General features: G+C 45.3%; 1 protein-coding gene across 1 annotated transcript in view; it reads left to right on the forward strand.

Moving 5' to 3' along the window:
- The window catches only part of ARFGEF3 (ARFGEF family member 3), a 505,700-nt gene that overhangs the window by 150,313 nt on the left and 334,162 nt on the right, over nucleotides 1–21,225 (forward strand). The window contains exons 3-4 of the mRNA XM_078649342.1: nucleotides 13,681–13,762; nucleotides 15,762–15,893. Of these exons, the coding sequence (XP_078505468.1) occupies nucleotides 13,681–13,762; nucleotides 15,762–15,893 (214 nt within the window). The remainder of the gene's footprint in view (nucleotides 1–13,680; nucleotides 13,763–15,761; nucleotides 15,894–21,225) is intronic.

The raw sequence follows: 21,225 nt of genomic DNA on the forward strand, positions 1-21,225 counted from the left end.
GTCTTTTATTATGGGAGGTCACATGACCTAACGTTGCGCGCTGGGGGCGTCATGAGCTTATAATAAACAGGAACACAACAGGGACCACAGTGGGTGAGGCCGCTATAAAAGCCTTTTCACTGCAAGAAAACGCGGACAGGCCTACTGACTTTGTCAACGTGTGCCTTAAAATGAACTCGATGCGGCATTGATTGAATGGAATGGTGTGCAGATCTGACGCAAAAAAATCCATGATATTCCTTTACTGGCTGTGAAGGGAGCTCGAGACAGGGGGCCTCTGACTTCTAGCTGCAGGCAGCATTGATTTTTTTCTAAACTGCAACCTGTACTTAAGCAATTGCAATTAAGCCGTACAACACCCGAGGGCTGGTGCAGATGACGGAGTTTAGATTCAATGGAAGCCAAAAACAAGGAATCTCTGACTGTCACAGGTCTTTCAACAAAAGACGCCGCCTGTTGTCGAAAAGGGCGGATGTGCGTCCTTGGCGCGTACATTTACAGCAAGCAAGTGGCTCCTGTTTGTCTGGCAGTACCGGTTTCGAGCCGTCCCTGGAGAAATCCTGGGATCTGTTAGGTATCATTTACAGCTCATGGCTTGTGTGCCTGCAGCGGATCAAAGCCGAACAAAGACCGACACTGATGAGGCCATTATTCCCTTATAAAACACAGTGTATTGAAACATGAAGTGAGCTTGTTGCCTGGCCATAGCGCACTGTTAGGCTTAATGAAAAAAATTCCATTCTTCTGGTCGGGAAACTGTGCTACTGTCCAATAGACTCTAGGCAAAATGCACTTTCTGTGGTGATATTTCACCTGCACAAGACCACCAAAGAGCAACTAGGGCCTAGGACCCTCCTTAGGCACTGCATCTCAAAAACATCACAGAATCACAATCTGAGTCAAAGTTTATCTAATAAGTGGTGTGCGAAAAACCTTTGTAACTGAAAAAGTCGGGTTGCAAATTGGAAACACTGGCTGCATCGGACGATGTCTTCCTCTAAGGCAGTGGTTCTCAAAACGTGACTACTGGGTAGACCCACTTAATCATTACTGGAACCCGGGGACCTCCACTGAATCATTATTGGAACCCGGGGACTTCCACTGAATCATTATTGGAAGCCGGGTGCCCCGGCTTACGCATTGTTGATGATTAGAGCTGCAAAACAATGCACAAAAAATACAGAAAAAACATTCATTCATCAAACAAATACCCAAATGATCACAGATTTGATTTAATTCGCAAACAAATATAAATGCAAATTAAAAATATGTAATAGAAAGGTTGGAGCTTTTCTAAATTCAATTGAGGCTACTCATCGTCCATACTATATTCTGTTTGATGCCAGGGGCGGCTCTAGGCTCATGGAGGCCCTGGGCAGGGAGCATAGGTAGGGGGCCCCGGAAGAGGGGGTCTGGGCGGGGCGGGCGGAGTGGAGTGCGCAAGCCAGTGAAGAGGGGGGGATTTGCGTCAGGGTGTTTGGAAGTGGAACAGAGCCAGAGGCTGCCAAATCCCTGCCAGGGGCCGCCGCGCAAATATGTATCCATCCTCAGAGGATTATTATATTACGGATATATATTGGCGTGGTGGTCCCTGGGGTTTGGTGGCCCTGTACAGGTGCACAGCTTGCACATGCCTAAGGCCGCCCCTGTTGTTGCACCTGCACTGCTCCCACAAATCAATCTGAGGACACTAATTTAATTTTTAGCTTCCGATTTCAAATTCCTTCACATTTACAGTACATTTAAAAATGTTCAATTGCACATTTAGCTTCTTTATTCAAGTACACTTTATTAAGCTGTTAATATTATTTCATTTTCAAAGTAGTCACTTACCCCCGAGGAGGCTTTGCGTACCCCCGCGGTGCTCTAATGTCTGCATGAGAATGCAAGGACGTGGCTATCTGAAGAGCAAAAAAAGCTCCCAAATCAGCAGGCGTGCTAACCAGGACCAGCACATCCTTCTAATTGTTTTGTGAGGTGACCAAATCTGAAGCGTTTAAGAACGTTTACTATGCTTTTCACAGCTTAACAGCTTCACCTGCTTGACTGTTATATTGACTACATTGAGGCAATTCAGACTCAACTTGGTGAAAAAGTGAATATATCACCTTCCAACCCATAATTCCTCCCCTGATCAAGGTTACCACCTTTGTTTTCTCGAGTTTGAGAAGCAATCAAGCCTTCTTAGCTGCAAAAGAAACCAAAGACTCCAAGTTGCTGCCTACACTATGTCCAGACTCCCTGAAAGGCCACATTCACACGCTAGCAGTGGTCAACACAGTGAGAGTCAACGTTTCACTTCATCCACAAACATCTAGTTATTTATTGACCTATTTCTAAACTCCCTTTCACCTGAAAATGTTTGATAGCCAGGATCCTGTGGAATCTAGTGTCGGGAGTACGTGGAGACAAATAACACCCTACATGACGACCCACTGTGGTTCAGATTGCGGAGGAGCGTCCAATGTGACTTCGTCCATATCAAGGAAAAACTATTCATTCAATGCAGGAAAATGGCGGAAGACACTAGTACGGTCATACGAGGATTCAACTACTGAAAAAAAGAACTAAAACTCTGTATACAGACGTATACCTCACCAGTCAACACAGCAACTGTGAAGTTACCCAGCCCTCCCTGTTGTCTCCACTGCTCTTCAGCATCTACAAGTGACAGCTATAGCCGGCTCAATTAGATGCAAGGGAAATGTGACCTCTCCCCCTTCCAAGAATTCAAATATACACAACTGCATCATGGCACAGCTGACTGTTCACTGGGCTGGTCCATCACCTCTGGAGCATATAGTCATAATGGAAAAGTCAGGTAAGGGAAAAGTTGAATTATCTTTAAAACCCTTATGAATATTGTGCTGGACTACCTGCAGCACCTTAGAAAATCAAAGGAAAGAGACCTTGGAAACCATTGCTTGGGATGCTGCGCTGAAGGAGCCAGAGAAGGAGGTGATACAAGCAGGCTGGAGGTTAATCTGATTGAAGATCCTACACAAAGCCAGGTACCTTAGGAGTGGGCTGTACATTTGTAAAAAACACAGATACACATTAGTCCATGTTTGAAAGAGCTGATTTGGCTACCTGCCCCTGCCTCTGTGTCACAAGCATTTCGGAAAGGAACTTAGGCTGTTTCTAGCACAGTTTTAACTGCAAAAACATGACGCAAGGCAGTAGGCTTCCACCTGTGGATGTCCCACGGTAGGCTTTCATCTTCTGGATAGATGGTTTGCGGTATATGAATGATACAGCGGTACTCTGGCTCTCATGAATTCGCCACGAGAAGATGCTGCAATGAAACATGTAGGCCAGACGTAACTCACAAGTTGTAGCGTGTGCCAGTGTTTTTTTAACATGTCCCCAGGATAGGACATGGAGTCAAAGTATGGAAGGTCTCTGTGACAAACATTTGAACCACTGAGAAACAGAAAGTATAGGATGGCTTCATAAACAGAGGATTAACAACTAAGGGACGTTACATGACCAAAGACATAACACTGACCGTCATTAGTAGTATTCATTAGCTTCTACATTGGGCTGGCAAAAGACTAGAGCGCAGCCCTTCACCCTTGCACGCATCGGAGTACACATACGATGAGTCTGTGCCACTGGAATTGATATCTTGGTTGCTTACGTGAGATGTCTTCTATTTTTTACAGTAATCTCCAGTGTTCACTGCTAAAGTTGATAGCACCAATAACTGATCCAGGCGGTGGCTGGTCTAAGACCCTTGTAGTTTGAATGATGGACTAAAGGTTATGAATGTAGTGTAATACACTGGGTGCTGGAGCAGGGGTTTTTCTTTGGTTGACTGACTGTGTGAGTAGATGACACCCCTTTCTCCCTTTTCCCTCTTATCTTCTTCCTTGTTGTGATGATTAACTCCAGCTTATCTAAATTATTGCCATACATGCTCCAGTCCACACATTCTCTTTATCAGTGGCTCTTCATATGAATAACACAGTGTACTCTCCACATATAAGCACTCTTCAGTGCTCATGTAACGTGCACCATCAGGTCTGCACTCTTCTGATCCAGTTTACAAATACATTACAAACACTGGTGAATATAATGCCATTTTTATTACAACATGGTGAAAACTCATGCATACACAGCCAGGTTTGTTCTGACTGCTTTGGCTTAGCATAATAGCAAAATATGACCGAGGTGGGTTAGATTTGGTGGCTTCCCAATGAAGTGTTCTGATTCTAGGGCTACCAGATGCTCATGTCACATTTTCTAATGTGGGCGTTTTATTTTTCTGTTGGCAGCATCACATTGTGGATGGCCATGTTGACCTGATTTATATTATATGTAGGTCTTGTGGTTTTAGAAACTGAGGGCACCAAACCCGTCTTTCAGTGCTTGGAATTAAGACTTCTAAATCAGACATATAATCCTGATGAGGTTTAGTTGCACTCATTTCTGAGTGGTGTTCCTTTGCTTACTTAGGATATCAGTTTTGGTGCTTGCTTGTGCTTTTTAGGTGCTGCTGACTGATTTGTGTATACCTCAATTAAAATGAAAGCGGTTGAGCGTCCATGTGAGTAACTATATCTGAGTTGGTACTAGCTACAGATTTTTCAATAGGATAATTTTCTCATTTTGTGCCATGAAATTAATTTTAATTTTTGTGCTGGTCAGACCATAATTGGTCTGAATGTGTATCTTCACGTTCATTGTATCTGCTTTTTTGTAACTCATCACCATTTATGGTTGGTAGGATGAGAAAGATAAGTTCTCCTTGTCCCCTGTATCTTCTACATATGGTCACCGTTAAGACCCGCAAGCTTCTTGTTACCATTGTAAGTGCTTGTGCAGAACCTGGAGAAATGATTGCCCTTACAATAGGTGTAGCAGGTGCTGCTTTTTAGGTCTCGTGACCTATCAATGCGCATGCGCATTGAGAGAAGCGAGACTATAGGGCTTTAAACAAAGTTTACCTAACTGTGGCGATTTGGTGCTGTGCCCGTGCGCTTTTAGGTCAATGCGCAAGCGCATTGACCTAAAATGCGCGTGCACAGCATCAAATCGCCAGCCATCTGTTGCCCAGCTTGGTGCCGCTCCACCCCCTGCCGGATCAAAGGCGTTCACGGCCGGCCGGCCGTGCTTTCAGTTTCACAGCCGCTTGGCCGGCCGTGTCTCCTTATTTGACTTGTTTTGCTTGTTTACCTACGTCTCTCTCATTGTTTCTATCACTTCGCAACTGTCTTCCCTGCCCAGTGCCTCTTACTTTGTCTTTTAACAGACTGTCTTTCACCTGCCTCCCCACACTTTCTCCGCTGCCTCTGTATTACTTGTTTTAATGTGTTTTTGAACGGAACACTAGTGTTTGTGTTTAAAACGCCCTCTGGCAGAACTCGGAACTTTGGACAATAAAGCACAGCTCCTCGGCAGGTCTGGCCTTCCGAAACATCCGTGCCCCCCCTCTCAATTTGGTAACAGTTCTCCTACACCACACTGTCACCGCTGGGCAGTGCAGAACAGAAAGGCCTGACAGCCGATGGGGCAAATCCACTCCGCATCACACTCACTGTAGTCATCCCGGCAGTAAAATACAATGCATTTTGTACTTTTTATAAACACTTCAAACAACCCGCCATGGTAAAGCTCAGGCTCCCCCCGCATGTCCACTCTCCCTGTTCTCCCCCAGCCTCCAACCCCCCCTCCCCCCACCTCGCTCCTCCCCCTGTGTGCTGCATGACCACTTTGCGGTAGGGTTACCAGATTGGGCTCCATCTCGCACAGTTCAGCGATATTTTGTCCAACTGTGCGAGGGGATAATCAAGTAGTATGGGCAACCAGAATTTGGGCTAGAATCCACGCAGTGTGCAGCAGATTCACAGACTGTGTCGCAGCCATGTTCCAGCCCGGAGCTGCTTAGCCACGCCCTTCTTGCCCCGCTCTGAGATCCTGCAGAGTTCATTCGGTTTAGTGACCGTACATGAATACAACAAAACGTGGCAAAAAAAGCACGTTCTTTCATGTTGGAAAACTGAGATTGTGTCAAGTAATTATGGGTAAAGAGAAACACTTTCTTCTTTCTGCCACTTTGTGCTGGATTTGTTTGTGTACGGCCTACCTTCACCCAATTCCGTTAACAAAGCGCTGGCTTTGTCTAGAATAATGCAGTGATTTTATTTACTTTGCCAGCCATATTTTGTTGGATCTTCCCTGCTGGGATTAATACGTCTGATTTCTGAGTACTGCTTTGATTTCTTTTTAAACGTATTTCATGCTTCGAGAGTCTGAATGGAGTGAGCACTTTGGCTTTTTACACCGGGCCGCTGTTGCCAACAGTATCTGTCTTTTTGTTGGGGGTGGGGGGGGGGTGTAGCTGGTGTATTAAACAACCAAGCATGCTTCCGTCCCAACCTCGTGCCATGATCACAAAAGGTGTTGTGTAAAAAAACGTGTTTTTTATTTTGGGCTACTTTGTTCAGCAGCTCTGTTAAGGCTTCACACATACGAGGTGCCTATAGCATTTGCGGAAAAATTAGTGTGCTACTTTTCCTGTTGAACTGTATTTTCTCATCACCTTCACTCACCCTCACCCTCACTCACCCTCACCCTCACTCACCCTCACTCACCCTCAACCCCTCACCCTCACTCACCCTCACTCACCCTCACCCTCACTCACCCTCACCCTCACTCACCCTCAACCCCTCACCCTCACCCTCACTCACCCTCATTCACCCTCACCCTCACTCACCCTCACCCTCACTCACCCTCAACCCCTCACTCACCCTCAACCCCTCACCCTCACTCACCCTCACCCCCACTCACCCTCACTCACCCTCACTCACCCTCACTCACCCTCACTCACCCTCACTCACCCTCACCCTCACTCACCCTCACCCTCACTCACCCTCACCCTCACTCACCCTCACCCTCACTCACCCTCACCCTCACTCACCCTCACCCTCACCCTCACCCTCAACCCCTCACCCTCACTCACCCTCACCCTCTCACCCTCAACCCCTCACCCCCACTCACCCTCACTCACCCTCACTCACCCTCACTCACCCTCACTCACCCTCACTCACCCTCACTCACCCTCACCCTCACTCACCCTCACCCTCACTCACCCTCACCCTCACTCACCCTCACCCTCACTCACCCTCACCCTCACTCACCCTCACCCTCACCCTCACCCTCAACCCCTCACCCTCACTCACCCTCACCCTCTCACCCTCAACCCCTCACCCTCACTCACCCTCACTCACCCTCACCCTCAATCCCTCACCCTCACTCACCCTCAACCCCTCACCCTCACCCTCACTCACCCTCATCCCCTCACCCTCAACCCCTCACTCACCCTCACTCTCACTCACCCTCAACCCCTCACCCTCAACCCCTCACCCTCACCCTCACTCACCCTCACCCTCACTCACCCTCACCCTCACTCACCCTCACCCTCACTCACCCTCACCCTCACTCACCCTCAACCCCTCACCCTCACTCACCCTCACCCTCACTCACCCTCAACCCCTCACCCTCACTCACCCTCAACCCCTCACCCTCACTCACCCTCACCCTCACCCTCACTCACCCTCACTCACCCTCAACCCCTCACCCTCACTCACCCTCACTCACCCTCACTCACCCTCACTCACCCACCCTCACCCTCACTCACCCTCACCCTCACTCACCCTCACTCACCCTCACCCTCACTCACCCTCACCCTCACTCACCCTCACTCACCCTCAACCCCTCACCCTCACTCACCCTCACCCTCACTCACCCTCACCCTCACTCACCCTCAACCCCTCACCCTCACTCACCCTCAACCCCTCACCTTCACTCACCCTCAACCCCTCACCCTCACCCACCCTCAACCCCTCACCCTCAACCCCTCACTCACCCTCACTCTCACTCACCCTCACTCACCCTCAACCCCTCACCCTCACTCACCCTCACTCACCCTCACCCTCACTCACCCTCAACCCCCCACCCTCACCCTCACTCACCCTCACCCTCACCCTCACTCACCCTCACCCTCACCCTCACTCACCCTCACCCTCACCCTCACTCACCCTCAACCCCTCACCCTCACTCACCCTCAACCCCTCACCCTCACTCACCCTCACCCTCACTCACCCTCAACCCCTCACCCTCAACCCCTCACCCTCACTCACCCTCACCCTCACTCACCCTCAACCCCTCACCCTCACTCACCCTCAACCCCTCACCCTCACTCACCCTCACCCTCACCCTCACTCACCCTCACCCCCTCACCCCCTCACCCTCACTCACCCTCACTCACCCTCACTCACCCTCACCCACCCTCACTCACCCTCACTCGCCCTCACTCACCCTCACCCTCACTCACCCTCACTCACCCTCAACCCCTCACCCTCACTCACCCTCACCCTCACTCACCCTCAACCCCTCACCCTCACTCACCCTCAACCCCTCACCCTCAACCCCTCACTCTCCCTCACTCTCACTCACCCTCACTCACCCTCAACCCCTCACCCTCACTCACCCTCACCCTCACTCACCCTCACCCTCACTCACACTCACCCTCACTCACCCTCAACCCCTCACCCTCACTCACCCTCACCCTCACCCTCACTCACCCTCAACCCCTCACCCTCACTCACCCTCACCCTCACCCTCACTCACCCTCAACCCCTCACCCTCACTCACCCTCAACCCCTCACCCTCACCCACCCTCACCCTCAACCCCTCACCCTCACTCACCCTCACCCTCACCCTCACTCACCCTCACCCTCACTCACCCTCAACCCCTCACCCTCACTCACCCTCAACCCCTCACCCCCTCACCCTCACCCACCCTCACAACACATATTGTGTTACAATAGGTGTCACATTTGCGAAAGATAAAACTATTGGCATTGTAAATAACAAAGCTATTAATTTCGCTATTTTCAAAACAAGCACATAAATAAAAAATGTGTCCTTTACAATACCAATAGCTCAAACTTTCCTAATGCGAGACCTATTGCATTGCTGTGCTTCTCTCCCCTGCTGCACTCTCCTGCTCTCTAGAGATGTGGCCTAACGACCAGAGCTGCCATCTAAGTCACGTAAATACAAAACATGTTGCATTCCAAATGCTATAGGTGTCACATTCGCGAAAGTTATAACTATTGGCATTGTAAATGACAAAGCCATCAATTTAGCAATTTTAAAAACCAACAAATAAATAAAATATGTCATTTACAAGACCAATAACTCCAACTTTTCTAATGCGAGACCTATTGCATTTCCAATGCTTGTTGAGTAAATGGGCCTTTTAAATTGCGCCTCACCAGTGCTCAACACAAGATCCTCTCCTCACAGCGGGTGCAGAGTAGGTTTGCCCCAGTGGTGCAGAGCTGTGGAGGCGTAGTCAGGAAAGTTGTATGTGAAAGGCGTCCGCTTAATGTGGCATCTGAGCTAATCTGGGTTTTGGGATATGCTGCTTGAGATTACGGGTGTTGCTGTACCCTGTCGAACATTCTCCAGAACCTGATTCTGGACTCTCATTGGGTTTAATAAAGAAGTTTGGTTTGCAGTGCAAGATTTCCTGACTGCAGATCTCATGCTTCATATCTGCAAATGTGTAGGACTTTTCAAGCTGTCTCGAGCACAGCACAGAAAGCGTCTACCACTGTTGAGCTCAGCAATTTGCAAACTTTTCAGCATCCTATTCCATTTAGCTAGCAGCTAAAAGCGTCTCGGAGTAGAAAAGTGCTGTTAACTAAATGCAATGTCCTCAATGTAAAATGGTACCCATTTGTGGGAAACGGCCATTACAACGAGGCCGTTTCCACGAAAATATTTACCACGCATGCATTACAACACAAATGCGTGGTTACAACGACAGCCTTTACCACGCATACCTTTACTACGAGATACGTAGTAAAGGCATGTGTGGTAAATGCAAACAAAAAAAAGGGGGGTCTCCCCCCCCCAAAAATAAAAAAATAAAGCGTAGGATTAAAAAGGGGGGTTCCCCCCCAAAAAAGAACCGAACCTTAAATGCCGAAGCAATCAGCGTCGTTAGAGAGGAAGCTGGAATAAACTTCTGCTTCCTCTTTACGACGTACAAGCGACGTGACCTACGTAACAAACGAAGATGAAGTTAAAAAGGTAAGGGGATTTTTAGTTAAAAAAAAAAGAAAAGATTAAGGGTTAAGGGCAGGGGTAATAATAAGGAGTGAGGGCCGGTGTCATGTAACGGGAGAGGTATAACCTTTAAAACGAGTATGCCCTCATCATGCATAAATTTACAACGAAAATCGTTGTAAATCTATGCGTGGTAAAGGAAAATTCGTGGTAAAGGTGATGCGTGGAAAACGAATTCCGTTGTAACGCATGCGTGGAAAAGGCATGCGTTGAAACGGAATTTGTAGTAACGACATAAAACCCCCATTTGTCTGTTTTGTTTGTATTGCTCCCACTTCTCATTTCACCACAGGACAGTATGATGTGTTTGGATTTCCACTTGGCTGTACATAGATGGAAGACGGGAGATTCATGGATCCCAATCCAAGAGAGTGAGCTATGTCCCACAGATTTCTGAGAGTATCGATGATGCTGGCAGGCATATTATCACATCATAACAGAACCAGTAACAGTATTGGCAGGAGATTACATGTCGAGCTAAAATCGAAAAGAAGAGTAGAAAGGTCATTAGTTGACGGTGAGGCTGAAACATGCTCGTATGTGGTGATCTCTGAGTTTTTTTAGGTGATTTGTTGATCCAGAAGCTGGTAACTTTTACCCGCATAACCCCAAGCTGCTGAGAATTTGAAAAGACTTTGCAACACTCTGATTCCATAGATTTACTTTTTATAATGTCCATACCCACCTGTGTTCCTTTTGGATACAGGAAGTTTTTATTAGTTTATTAGTTTAAGTTAATGGCACTTGAATCTTAATGGGATTTTGATGTAGCTGCCATGCATCCTCTCCAGGCCCAAAGAATTGTCCTCATACCCAAGAAATGAATTTCCCACTCAAATCTCACAAGCCAAAGTAGTCTCTTCAAGAGGTGCAGGCAACATCAACATTGTCCTAGTTTCGGTCCCATATCTGTGTCTGCAGAGTCCATCACAACTGTGTTCGCAACATCTTTAGTAACTTCATTATGCGATGATAACTGAGATAACGAAGACATTCCAGATGACAATGTGACTTTTGGGGCTGGTGGGTTTAAGGCTGAATCTGTCCAGGATATCTTGGAGTAGAAAGATGCAACCCATGGTTTTATACAAGACCACCTTCCAAAGCAACCTCTCCAAATCCACAGTCCACTGAGAAGAGGTGAGGGAATCCTCAAGACTTCTGCAATCAACTATAGTACTCACACAATGCTTATTGTAGATCAGGGATTATGGTTAATGCAGGGTTACCTTCATGGCTGCAGCAGCCAACAACTCTTCCCTTGAGCACTGATGGTGATGTGGGGAAGCAAGTGACCATAAAACAATGGCTCCTTAGCAGCTGTCTGGGGGCCGCTGTATACCCTGAAGATATAGTCGAATGATAGCTCTCACAGGTCCTCTCTATTCAGTTACGCTGCGAACATCACTGCAGGAAGGCACCCTCGGAAGATGCAGTTCATCGCCTTCTTTGCAGGAAGGCCCCCTTTCTCCAGGGATTAGCCACAGAAGCTGGATCTTCAGGATCTTAGATCTCGTTTGGATAGAAATTAACGAGCAAGGCTTTGCCCTGAATCACAATCCCTTCTCAGTTACACTTGTGTGCAACTCCTCCTAGGATAATTATAGAGCGTGGAACTAAGTATTGATCCTGTCCATTCACAGCATATGCAAAAGCACTGCAGTGCAGCTGCGTCAGAGACTAAAGGGTCTACCACCAAGATTCACAGGAACAATCACCTTGTTGAAAGAAAAAAGGAATGCAAAATGTGCAAACTTCTAGTCATGACATTGACTAGTGTGGCAATTGCACTACGTTAACCACTGTTTTAAATACCACACCCACAAAGCTCACACACAACCACAGACAGACCAAGACCCCTCTCCTCCCGCACACAACACATACCCACCATGCATATCATAGACATGATGTAGGCCATTGACCCTGATAAGGGGAGATTAAATGCATTTTTTACACTATAGTTCACGCTATCACCACTGCTAGTTTCTTAGCCTTATTAGGAAAGCTGCTAAACATTCTATTAAAGAGAGGTGCACTTTGATTGCCCCCTGAACTCCTAGCCTAGCTTTGAGGTCTCTGTCCAGTGAAACTACAGTATTCCCAGTGGGATCCATGTTTATCAAATCCACTTGGTGGGGGGGGGAACAGGTCCAAGTAGAAAAAAAGATATTGTATTGCAGCAAAGCACGGCTCCCATATAGCGCCGGACTGGCCGTTTCTCTTCTTGGGCATTTCCAAGAGTGTGGGGGTGGAGCCATTTGAGGCAAGTTGTTGAAGGCCCACAGCCACCTGGGCCAATCGCTCCAGTTCCATGAGTGTTTGCTGCTTGCTCAGTTGGTGTATATGGGAAGAGAAAAATAGAGATATATTAAAAAAAAATAAGGACTTGTTTCAACATTTTTGCGGTGGCTGCTTTTGGTTTCCAGTCTCGGCCTGTTCCCATAGCGAAACACAACACTTTTTCATAACGAGGGAGCAATCCTTTGCCAACTACTTGGTTTTGGTACCGAGGTATGAAGTATGATCGAGCTGGTAGGTTTGTCTAACATGTTGCTTTGGGAATGAGAAATATTTCATAGGTATCCAGATAGCTCAACGGAGCTGATCTCTCAGATGCTAATTGGTAAACGCTGTTGGGTTTCCAATGAAAGTCTACTAAATGACATATCCGCGCTGTGTTAGATGGATGTGGTAAGATTGTCTAACATGTTGTGTTGTGTAGTAGAACATGAAGCTTCTTGGTGGCAACAAGGCATGTCTGAGTTGAATTGGCTGTTTGTGTAAGCTCAGTCTAATGTATTGTGTTGAATGGCTTATTATCCTTCTGGAAATATGCAGGCATCAAACATCAGTATAATTTACCAGTCTGATAAATCAGCACAATTAATTTTTTGGTCCACCATCACATTTGCAATTATTTGTCAAATGCAGTGTGTGACACATTGTTGTCCTACAACACCATGCTGAGAATATGGGATGTTGTTGTTTAGTCTTTGGAATCTAATTAGTTTTGTACCTCCATGAGGACGAGTTCTCATAGGGCATCTCCTTTGCCTGGAGATTGTTGGAGTGCACGTAAGGAATGACCAAGACCAGTCATTGGAATTGGAGGATGAGGCCCCCTCGGTTGTTTCAATCACATCATGTTCTGAGTGTCCATTGCAAAGATGTCAACTAAGGTTAGATGTATACTGGGTATTTCTCATTACCCTCTTCCGGGCATCTCGTTTTGTGACTTCCTGGGTGTTTTTTTGTTGGTTTTCACCAGTTTATACAATTAAGACTAAGATGATGATGTATTGTACTTCTGATTTCATTAATGTCTTCCTTCGCATGGCTGCCTCTCCTTGATTAATGTGTTTGCTCTCTCAGTTTACTCTTAAGTCATTGAATTAACAACTGATTTTTCAGTTTCAGAATATGTGGATTCCTGCTTAGCATGTCAGCTATGAGTCTGTAAACTTCTGCTCCCTAGAATGACAGAATAGCCTGGCACTCTTTGGTTCTTAACTGGTTTTTATGTTGTCTTCTCTTCAGGGAGAAATGCCTGCTCCCACTTCAACTCGCCTTGGAGTCGAAGAGCGTGAAGCTGGCCCAGCATGCCTTAGCAGGGATGCAGGTAAGAACTATTGATTTTGTTTTGTTAATTTATTGAAAGTAGTAAATGCCGCTGATGCCAATCTGACCTGGACCAATTGTGCTTTAAATCATGTTCTTATCACAGTTTCCTCTCTTTGGTTTTAAGCTTTCAGTAATGAACTTGGCAACAATATACCTTTGCATTGTTGTCCTTCAGAGCCAAGCATAATTTATTCAACATGTACAGCCACAAAATAACCTGAGACGTGTTTTCTTTTTTATTATCTTCTCGTCAGCACCACTAGGTCTTCCCTTCTACTTATCACATCTTGGATGATGGTGTTAATGCACCCACGCTAAGTCTTGTTACATCTAACGGAACTGGCACCTGTATTGACCATGCTCTTGCTTCCATTGTTCCAGGGCTCAGTCATTTATGTTATTCTGATTATTCCCACCATTCAAACATAAACAATATGTGATTTAAGTTGTGAATCCTCAACAAGCTAAGTATCCCTTGTTATGATGGTAGATGATTGGGTACTTCCTGAGTATGGTTATGACGCTGGGTACTGTCTGAATTTGGTTATTTCATTGGGTACTTTCAATAGGGTTATTGCATTGGTGACTGCCTGAGTACTGTAAGAGCATTGGGTACTTCCCAAGAAGGGTTATGACAGTGGGCACTTCTCAAGTATGGATAGAGCATTGGGTACTTTCAATAGGGTTATTGCATTGGCGACTGCCTGAGTACTGTAAGAGCATTGGGTACTTCCCAAGAAGGGTTATGACAGTGGGCACTTCCCAACGTATGGATAGCCCATTGGGTAATATCCGTATAGTTTTATGGCAGTGATTGCTTCCCTCTTCGGGTGTTCAGACTGGGTACTACCTGAGAACGTTACAAATGCTTGTTTCCCATGCATATCCCTGCCTTCCTGGCATACCTTGTAACGTGATGAAGGTGGGTGCATCTAAACTATGCCACAGCAGTGTTATCGGCCATGTCCCAGGAAGCGGTGAGCAGCAGCCGTAGATTGTAAATGTAAGGGGATGCATATTCTCCTCAATGGGAACATTGACTGAGGCTGTCTCCCCACTTCACCAGGGATACTGCTTATGTCAACATTGAGAAGAGACTGCCACTGGGAAACCTGATTGCCATTCTTAAGGCCAGTTTTTATTGTACTTAGTAAGAAGTTTGGAGTTTGTGGATTATAGTTAGTAAACACACATTTTATTATCCTTTACAATACAAAATACCAAAAGTAGTTACTCTACAGTGCTCATGCCATAAAGTGATTGTGAGTGTATTATTCATACATTTAGATTTTCCAAAGAACTGGGGAGACAAGAACAGAATATATGCACAACATGAAATTGTAACAGTTGGTCATGGCCATCCATGTATCTCTACTTCACTTCTGATGCTGTTTGTAATTCCAACACAGATCTTGTCAGTTTTACTTTAAACTTTAGTATTTTTTAAAGTGTCGTCATTCACTATTTGTTTTTTTAAATTGATAAAAGACTTCAAAACAATGTAATGGTTTGAATAAGAAATCAATTTTGCATTCAGTGTCCCCCTTTGTCTGACTCGGATGCAGCAACTCCTCTATAAGTGTAAGCAATGCATATTACATGTTTTAAATGATGGGATTATATCAGGTGAGTTGTTTCAGCAGAGCTTGCAAATCGAAAGTTTGCTTCTCTTTAAATTCCTTTCATATTTTTCCTGCTAGAGCTCCTTTCTTGGTCACATGTCTGTGGTGTCGCCTAGACTCTGGAGGATTATATGCCCCATGCCCCCCACCCCCACATTTTTTGTATATAGTACTGTATGTAAGAGCACTAATGGATAATTCAGTAGCAAAACACTGAAAACATGTGCAGATCACAGTTTGAGACATCTACTGTGCTTTCTAGAATTTAGTGCGAGCCTGCGGCTGCAAGTATTTTGAGTGATAGGTAGGTTTGTCGTTAGATTCCCAGTAAGATGACCTTCTAAGGCATTAACTTGTTTCTGTTGCTTTCCTCAGAAGCTTCTGTCTGATGAACGATTCATCTCCCTGGAAACGGATGCTGACGAGAGGCAGTTGCTTAGTCAGATGCTGAATGCCATGAAAGTGACTCCGTCCCTTCACGAGGACCTGCAGGTTGAGGTCATGAAGGTGGGTACCTTGGGGCCTTCTAATGAGCAGGATGTTTAACAGGGGGTTGTCAGTAGAGGGCGGGTGCCCTGGGTGCTCCCACGCTTCATCTGCACAGTTACTCCCAGATGCACTGTATTTGAATGTATTCGTTTATACAATAACAATCTCGAACTGAAATGATGTGCCGAGGTCTTACAATAAATAGTATGTAAATGTAAATGTAAAATGTAAATGTAGCCGTACTTGTAAAGCGCACTGATACTCCTGAGTGTCCTGGCGCTGTACTCATACCGCTAGGGAACCCTTCCTGGTTTTTCCCCGTGAAATGTCCACTCCTGGGCATCCCCAGGGTGCAACCAGGCATCCCTAGCACTGTAGGGGGCCGTTGTGGAGACTAAGCAAGCTATTGCCCAGAGTTGCAGCGTGGGACCCATGCTTAGAGTAGGCACCGAGGCGAGAAATCAGGTCCGAGGAATTATGAGCCCAAGATCCGCCGAGACCAGCCAAGGCGGGAATTGAACCCTGGTCCCGGGCCAGACTTCTGCATCAGGGTCTGCCGCTCTAACCATTGAGCCACACTTCTCCACAATGTCACTCCAGAGTAGAAGAGAGAAAAACGTATTGTCATACTGTGAAAAACAGAGATTCTGATGATAGAGCAGCCAGTTTTAAACCACTGAATTCGTACAGTACATTAATAAAACAAGCATTTGCAATGCTATAGGACTCAAATTTACGCGAGACCTATTGTATTGCAAACAGGGGTGCGGGTAGGGGGCAAGAAGGCACGAACAACAGGAGTACAGGCGGGGGAGAAGGCACAGGAAGAAAATAGTGCTCCCAATCTAAAGAGCACATGCCGTGCAACACTCGAAGTAAAGGGGCCAGTAGCCTTGGAAGGATACAAATGATGATATGGTCGGCATAAGGAGAGACTAACAAGCCTATAAACCATCCAAAGGCAGCATTTAGGAACGGCAAAGACACAAGCCAATGAAAAAGATGGACGGGGAGAGGGTGTGGTTCGCCCCCATACTCCACTACCACAGATCAACCCCAGAGCAGCGCTTGCCCACTGGTTCAGGGCTCGACCTAAAAAAACAGACCTGTGAGCATTTTATCAGTCTGCTGAAAACACATAAGGAGGTGTGGAAGGTTGGAAAAAAGTATTTTCACTGTGTAACACAAAGGCATCCAGCACACAACTTAAAAGATAGTGCTTGGGGTTTTCCAGTGCTTAATTGGAAGAAAAAAAAGTGCCAGGGCCCTCATCTGGAGGCCACTGCAGGGTACACCACCCATTGCCCCTGCCAGCTCTGCCAATGCCATATTAACACGACTAGCGACCATAAATCTCCTACAAAGCTATAAGAAAGGCTTGCTAAAATATACAAAAAAGTAATAGATGGGATGTTTGAATTCATCTCAGCCACTGATAATTACTCTGGGTCGCGTCCAATCCATCCTTATGTCTGAGATTAATTCAAGCATTCCCTGCACCACCTTGTTGTTTTTGCGTTTGACACCGTTAGTGCACCAGGCATGCCCAAAAGTGGGCCCCGGGCTCACCGTGCCACTTTTAATGATGAAACCTGTCCTGGGTTGCCTATGTTCTGATTCAGGGAGGGCCTGGTCCAGTAGTTCAGGCTGGCCTGTTCAAATGAGGAGCAGGGTGAAGACTCATTTGCATATTGCTGGGTCCAAACTGAGGTGACTTGGTGGATGAAAGTTGATGCAGTAGCATGTGGCCCTGTGTAATGACCAGTGGCTATGATTAATCCAAGCATTCCATCCTTCACCTTGTTATTTTTGCATTAAACGCCCTAAGTGTGCCGGGTATACAAACTGTTTTTACATGTAAAGTGTATACACGCAGGGTTAAGGCACACAGTAGAATACATACAAACTGTGCACCACCAAGCGCAAAAGTACAACCCATCACCACGTGGTACAGGCGCCATACTGCCGAATTTGTGTAGGATCACCAGATATGGTAAGCAATAGAACCACCTGGCTCCTTCCAGTGTCTGTATTGCACCACTAATGCCAAGATAAATATCAATTATTAAATGTAAGCGCCTCTATCGAAAAAGTATTTCTGAGACATCTTAAGATCGCTTACCCAAAGGGCCAGACATGCACTTCTTGATTCCGGCAGAAGCGGGCTGCGCGATGAACTCCTGCTCTTGCATTTGATGGGGACATTCATCGATGAGATAAAATTGTCACAAAGTTAAGCATGTTCGCATTATTTAATTTGTGATGTCATTAGGGGTCAAGTCTGCCCATTGAGGCATCATCTGAGGGCAGAGCGTAGGTTGTAATTAAAGGGCTGTTAAAAGCCTCTGTACTCATTTTTTGTATAAAGTTTCGGTCTGGAATAGACCATTGTTAGAGCGCTATTTTTAAGCGAGGCGCATGAAGGCTGAAAAGGGGTTCTTTATTGGCATAGAATCACTTGTGTGTGATTAGGGTAATCAAAAGCCACTGACTCAAGTGTGACATTTACAAGAAGTATTGTGTTTATTCTGTATTCAATTTGAGGGTTAGCCTGTGATACCTTATTTAAAGAATAGTGGGGGAAAAATGTACCATCTGTGACCAATTGAAAATTATTGGAGTCATTCCTGGGAGGCAAGTGGTACATGTGGACTGCAGTCTGTGGTGTGACACTTTAAGACTGGGATATGTAATTCTCTGTTTTTTTCTCTCATTGTTTATTAAGTCATTGCTCTTCTCTGATCACTTTGAAATGTACCAAAGGTATATCTAGGTTAACCCAAATAATGTAAAAGACAATTCTGTGTGTGTTAGACCTTTATGCCTTAGATGATTAATTATCAGTGATACCTATTCCCACAATTGTTGTTTAGGAACGTGTTTTAAATTTGACTCCCTTTGATTTTGTCATTCTGAATTGAAATATGGCCTTTATGTTGGAAGCCCAAGCAGTTTTCGAACCAGAGAAGCGCTGTGGGGTCTTCACTCTTGACTTTATCACTGTCCATTGAAGGTTACATTCATTGTGCTGGTTTTCATTTTAGTGCCTGATCAACTTTGTTGTGAATTTGTTGCATCTGTGTTCAATAATACTCATCTTGATTTTGCGTGTCGTCATGCCGTTCTAGCGGATTGAACCTGGGCATTGATCATACGCACCACAGACTCAGTGTTAACAGTTTTTAATTTTTTTTATTGCCATTTAGTCTTATATACAGCGTACATTATTACACAGCAGATCAATTTAAATTACTCAACATATTTCCTATTGCCCTGTAATTGATCTAGGCTGTATATATCCATTTGTTTTCATCCTTCTATACATTGTAAAACAGTGCATTAATAACTATTAATGGTTTGGATCCTGCTAACATTTCGTATAGCAAATGAACATTAACAATAACCCCCCCTATTATTCCGTTATACCTGTTATTCCGGTCAGTTATTTTCCTAACTTTGTGATCACCTATAGTATGTATCGTCCCCATCATTTGAGTGTCAGGCTCTGCTGTTTTGGGTTGCTATGTGGCTTGCCCCTCTAGAGAGAATCCCCCTGGATAGTCTGTTGAGAAGACGGCTTCTGATCTCCCTGGAGATCCATTATCATGGAGGCCCACGCCATTCTGTCTTCTTCGGCCTTTTCATCCTTTCTAACCAATCTCATTCTGACCAACTCCGCCGCTGCCCATTTGTTTATATCTCTCAGCCAGTCCGCATGCTTCGGGGGTTGGGGTTGCATCCACACTATAACAATCCGTCGCTTGGCCCACACCAACTCCAAGTTAACAAATCTTCTACTCAATTTCTTGGTTTTTGGTTTGGGTAGTAGGCCCAGTAACACTTGCTTAACCTCCTGTGGTATGTCCCAGCCAGCGGCCTCCCCGAAACGTGTTAGGACACCTTCCCTGAAGGGTTGTAAGAATCAGTGTTAAGAGTTGTTATGCGAGTTCTGCATTCATGGGTGTCCAAGTTGCAGATATGATTCTGTGCTGTCTGTAGTTTACCTTCAAACATCGCAGTTCCCACATAGGCTGAGCCCCTCTACTCAAGGTAAAGACCACAGTGTCAAATAGGCTTTTTTGTTTCTGTTCTATTTTGGTCTAGTGTGGCGAGATGGTCTTGCAATTGTTTCCCTCTTCAGTATCAGAACATAATTTTTTCTAGTGCAAGGCCCTCCACATGTAGGATTGTTTGTTCTCAATCTTTTTTAGTCCACTTGAAGCTGGAGAGTAAGTGGTAACAAAGGCCAGTCTGTCACAATCTTCTTTTGTAAAGATATGGCATTTCTGTTATTCCTGGCCCTTTTCTTTCAGTTCTGAATTATTCTCTTAGCGTAGTTCATTGCATATAATTTGCTAGAGAGGTCATTATAATGTTTCTTACAAGTCTCTATTTTCATGCAATTCCTGTGAATTCACAGAAATTGTCTAAAAGGGAGGTTTTCTTTCATAGTCCGTGGATAATGACATTTAAACAACAGTAGTGTGTTTTTTGTCTAGGTTTATGATACACTTCACAAATAACTCAACAGACTTCTACCTTGATCAAAAGGTCAAGAAACAGAATTTGAAGATTGCCTACATGTTGTGTGAATAACAATTGTGGGTCATTTTCATTAAGTTCACAAAATGTATTGTTTCCTATCTGTAACCTTTTCAGATGATTAATACATCATCTATGTAGTCTTTTTATAAGCCAGTCTTGTGAAATGGGCTGGTGTGTCATAGGTATGTCTCATCTCAAAATCATTTACAAAGAGACAGCCATCACTTGGGTCAAAGATTCTGCCCATAGAGGTCTCATCTATTTGGTGGAAAATAGTTTCTTCAAACAGAAAATACATGTTGCTTTCGGCTTTCTTGGCCAAGGCCATCATAAGTGATACTGGAGTATCATACTGCCATCTGTGACGCTAATTATCCTCTCTGCTACCATTAATGTGACCTGCATGTTGGTTTAAAGGACTACACATCAAAGGTTCTTCCTAGCTCCCATCTCAAGTTAAAGAGGATATCCTTTATCTTCATATTAATCACTGTCTTAGACTTTTTTAAATATGATGGCTTTGTCTTATCCAGAGGTCTCGGAAAGCAGTCTCAAAACGATGATTGCTGATAAAGCATACATCCTATGACCGAAACAGTATCTGTCCATGAGTGGTAAAATATCCTCAGGGATCTTTTAAAGAATGGAAAAGTAGGGGATCTTAGGCTTGTCTGTTATATGAATTTTGCTTTTCTATTGTGATACAGCAAACAAATGATGGATGGAATGCTGACAATGCAAACATTCTCCCCCAGTCAAAAGATCTGGGTTAAATCCATCGTTCTTTTGCCCACTACGCCACCCC

This window comes from Lissotriton helveticus, chromosome 6, assembly GCF_964261635.1.
Source record: "Lissotriton helveticus chromosome 6, aLisHel1.1, whole genome shotgun sequence".
Taxonomy (NCBI): Eukaryota; Metazoa; Chordata; class Amphibia; order Caudata; family Salamandridae; genus Lissotriton; species Lissotriton helveticus.